The 1711-nt window shown below is 50.3% G+C and overlaps 1 protein-coding gene across 1 annotated transcript in view; it reads right to left on the minus strand.

The window, feature by feature from the left end:
- KCTD5 (potassium channel tetramerization domain containing 5) overlaps nucleotides 1–1711 on the minus strand; it is a 20881-nt gene that overhangs the window by 17054 nt on the left and 2116 nt on the right. Inside the window, exon 3 of the mRNA XM_011982639.1 lies at nucleotides 1559–1711. This exon is cut by the window's right edge and continues 7 nt beyond it. Within this exon, the coding sequence (XP_011838029.1) occupies nucleotides 1559–1711 (153 nt within the window). The remainder of the gene's footprint in view (nucleotides 1–1558) is intronic.

Below are 1711 nucleotides of genomic sequence, written 5' to 3' on the forward strand. Positions count from 1 at the left end.
CCGAGCCCAGCCCATAATTTTTAACAAAGTCTTAAGGAACTGTAAAATAAAGGGATGAACCACCTTAACTGTGCTAAAGTTAATCAGCTCTCAATCAAGTGCTCCAGTGCTGAATAGACAGACATTGCCTCAAAGAACCCAATGAACAAGAGCAATTTAAAATCTAATTTCACATACAAAACAGGAATGCTTGAGTAGAAAGGCAAGGGAGTGACCACTAAGCCCTGCTATTTAAAAAGAAAAACCAAACAGTAAAACATACACCCACCCTTATGAAAGGAAAATCACAGCTAACAAAAGCCTATACTGTCATTTCCTGGGAGTCAATTCTCTGAGGAGACGGCTTGGTCAAATGAGCAATGGAAACAGTTGGAAGTTGTGGGGAGAGACAGGAGTGTTGGCATCTCAAACCCTCATTTCTACCCACAAGGCGGCCTTAGCAGTAACTCCAGATTCTCTTTTCCTGATCATGGTCATGCCATGCTGAGAATGGTTTCAGTCAGGCTTCTCAAACTTGAAAAGGGATCCGAGCCTTTCTGGGAAGGCTCATGCATGGCAAATGTTGGCTGCCACGGCACAAAGCCAACTGCAATCATGTAAGCTCAACTGACAGACCCAGCAAAGTTAGTGTAAGGCTTGTGAACTGCCTTGAAGAAACAGGCAACACCTTCTTCAAACAGGCTTTTTTTCTAAGTTTCAATCCTGCACAACTCCCGAGACACTCTTCCTCGGCTTCACAACTCTTAATAAAGGTAATAAAAGGTTTCTATTGCCATCTGCCCAACAGCATGAGCATTTCGCTTGATGAAAGACAAGCTGCAAACTAACCTGGAAATTCCTGTCTTTTTGCGAAGACAGTGAGAAAACTAAGCTAATCAGAAAGCAGACTGAAAGATTCCCTACCTGGCTCTTCCTGGACAACCCTAAAGCAACCCTTAACATGAGCAAAATTCCCTTCGAAAAGTCATATTATATACTACGGACGCATCTTCTAAGAGGTGCTGAGTGGGTGATACATGCTGTGGATGGAGAGGATGGAGCGCCAACTCTCTAAATGCAAGTCACCGGGAAAAAAAGGACCGCCCATGTCAACCCCAGCGCCAGCGTTAATTCAAACGTCCAGAATGTGAAAGGACAGAGCAACGCAACGGTTCTGTTTCCAGAGCCAGCAAGTATCCTAGGACAGAGAAGAGAAGGCGTTCACACACCCTGGGCAAAAGAACCTACTGAGAAAAAGAAAGTAGAATCACAGCAAAGTCCAGGGTCTGGGAAGCCTCCTCCACCGAAAAGCAAAGAGGGCGAGGAAGAGACACCCCAGGGTGAAGCGACTCAGGATCTTCCAAAGCAGTGGACTCCAGGGCGCCATCCTCGTCCTCCCCTCCCAGAGTAGGGGGTCGGGGGAAGCTGGGGACGAGCTGGTGACAAGGGATCGCGGGGCTCGAAGCCCGAGGAGAGTCGCCCGCTCCCGCTGAGGTCTCCTCTGCACGAAGCAGAACGTGTGCGGTAGCCGCAGGCCGGGACGGCCAGGACCTTCCGGGCTGGCCTGCGCGGCCCTCACCTTGTCCGAGTCCAGATCGGGGTCAGCCTGGCACAAGCGGTACAGGAAAGATTTCGGGTCCCGGCACAGCGTCTGCCGAGTGGTGAGGAAGTAGGTGCCGCCGACGTTGAGCCGGACCCACTTGGACACGCTGCCGGGGCGCTGGGCCAGGGC

This window comes from Mandrillus leucophaeus, unplaced genomic scaffold (genome assembly GCF_000951045.1).
Source record: "Mandrillus leucophaeus isolate KB7577 unplaced genomic scaffold, Mleu.le_1.0 Scaffold240, whole genome shotgun sequence".
In the NCBI taxonomy this organism is placed as follows: domain Eukaryota; kingdom Metazoa; phylum Chordata; class Mammalia; order Primates; family Cercopithecidae; genus Mandrillus; species Mandrillus leucophaeus.